Source organism: Anneissia japonica, unplaced genomic scaffold (genome assembly GCF_011630105.1).
Source record: "Anneissia japonica isolate Jap-2015-1 unplaced genomic scaffold, ASM1163010v1 scaffold287748_len1686314_cov196, whole genome shotgun sequence".
Classification (NCBI taxonomy): Eukaryota; Metazoa; Echinodermata; class Crinoidea; order Comatulida; family Comatulidae; genus Anneissia; species Anneissia japonica.
In genome coordinates, this window is record NW_022727190.1 from 608,106 (window position 1) to 610,011 (window position 1,906).

The 1,906-nt window shown below is 33.5% G+C and overlaps 1 protein-coding gene across 2 annotated transcripts in view; it reads left to right on the forward strand.

The window, feature by feature from the left end:
• LOC117113629 (death domain-containing protein 1-like) overlaps positions 1–1,578 on the forward strand; it is a 6,085-nt gene extending 4,507 nt beyond the window's left edge. The window contains exons 8-9 of one of the 2 annotated variants that reach the window (XM_033257031.1): positions 95–155; positions 255–1,578. In XM_033257031.1, the coding sequence (XP_033112922.1) occupies positions 95–155; positions 255–562 (369 nt within the window). In that variant the 3' untranslated portion in view covers positions 563–1,578. The remainder of the gene's footprint in view (positions 1–94; positions 156–254) is intronic. The other variant, XM_033257032.1, reaches the window with a different exon arrangement.
• Positions 1,579–1,906: the final 328 nt, after the last annotated feature.

The window sequence follows — 1,906 nt, forward strand, 5'->3', positions numbered from 1 at the left end:
TCACATTAACTAATTTTCAACCAATTTTCATGTTAACGAAATCTGCCGTTGTTTTGTTACCTAATGACCTTTATTTTTCATTTCTTGTATCAAGTCTGAGCCAGATCCATTAATGCCGCCAAGTCGTTATAGGACAATCGCTCTAAATGGTGAAGGTAAAAAATAGTAATATAATTCACAAAATGTAGCACATCATCCGCGAGTTCGAATGCCTGTTGAATAGCAAATTAAAACGTTCTATTTCTTTATTCTAGGCATTGTGTCTAACGAGAATCTAATATGGCTTTCGAAGGAACTAGGCTCCGAATGGGAATCATTATCAGCATATCTTGGTATCAAAAGAAATCGTATACAGAGCATCAAAAGAAACAATCCACAAAAAATGGAGGCCCAGATTTTAGATATGTTGGTCACGTGGCGTAGCGTGATGCCAAAGGCGTACAATAAAGAAAGAAAGCTATGTGCTGCCCTAGTAAAATGTGGACGTTATGATCTATCTGACGAATTGAAGGAAAGAAAGGCAGATATGGAAAACAAAGGATCAGCGGATGGTGCAGAATAATAGTTTGACTGCCAGTTTCAAGATTATTAATATTAAAATGGTTGCCATATTATCAATACATAAATTAGGCCAACATAGGCCTATATGAACTTAAATGTTTTTGCCGGAGGTATACATCGAGAACCTAGTCCAATGGAGAGGGTTTGAGTACTGGAGGTCCCCCAGATATAAGCATAATTATATAGGAACACCTTATTGTTGTTGGAACAGCCACTGGCGGTTCAAACAGGATGGACCATACGACTATTTTTTGGAAATTGTAAAGACAAAACAGTGAGCATGCACCTATATCTCTCATCTGAATCCCCCACTGTCCTGGTCTAGGCTAAATCGCGATTTCCTAATAGAGCCTAATAAAGTAACTTTATCTATGAAATGAAGTAATGCAAATTTATACGACAATATCAACTGATGCTAAGAGAAATTAGCAAAAGATCACCTTGTGATTATGACCGTGAAGGCTTGGCGCAAAAGCATAGCTCATTAAATTAACCACCCGAGATCGAAATGTATACACTCATCAAACTAATTATTATCTTTGCTTAATTTCCATAAAATGTAGGTGTTGATTTGGTTTTGAGTTAACACTTTAAGCATTAACGCATTGGTATTCTGTAATTAAAGAGTATGGTTTATTTAATGTTATTGAACGCATCGAAGCTCCGACAATTTGCGCTACAGAAGTATAACATTATTATTATTATTATTATTAGTTAAAAAAGTGACAGGCAATAGAGGTGACATCATTAATCAATCGATTTTCTGTCAATCAGTGAGTGATAATCAAAACAATCATAACTTTCGGGCGTACGACTGAGGGTAGGCCTACTGTTATTATGCCTACTATTTATATTGAACAATCAAAGTCTTGTTCTGTGTTGCTGTACAGTCCCACAATGCTAAAGTCTACATGTACATTTCTCAAACGCTTTCTGCATCATATATGCATACTGTAGTATTAATGTTTTTGTTTATTTTGGATGAAAAATGAGAATAAAATATATTAAAATCATTTACCGTAACGTTTATAGATGCACGTACTCTTGGGTGAATATTCATTTGATACACATGCTGAATTCCTATTTTTGAAGGGTGAAACAGAGGATAGGAAAAAGCAATATAAAAAAAAAGAATAAAAAAAACAAACAATATAAACATAGTGAAGTTTATGCATTTAAACACTTATTTTAAATGTGGCTATTTTAAAACTAAAATTTATGTTTTCCACAATAGTTCTTGAAAAGTTATATTTTCAATCCATGATACATATCAGGTTAATGTGTTTGTAGATATATAAAGGTGAAAATAGAAGCTGTATAAATTGTAATTTATATGTAATATATT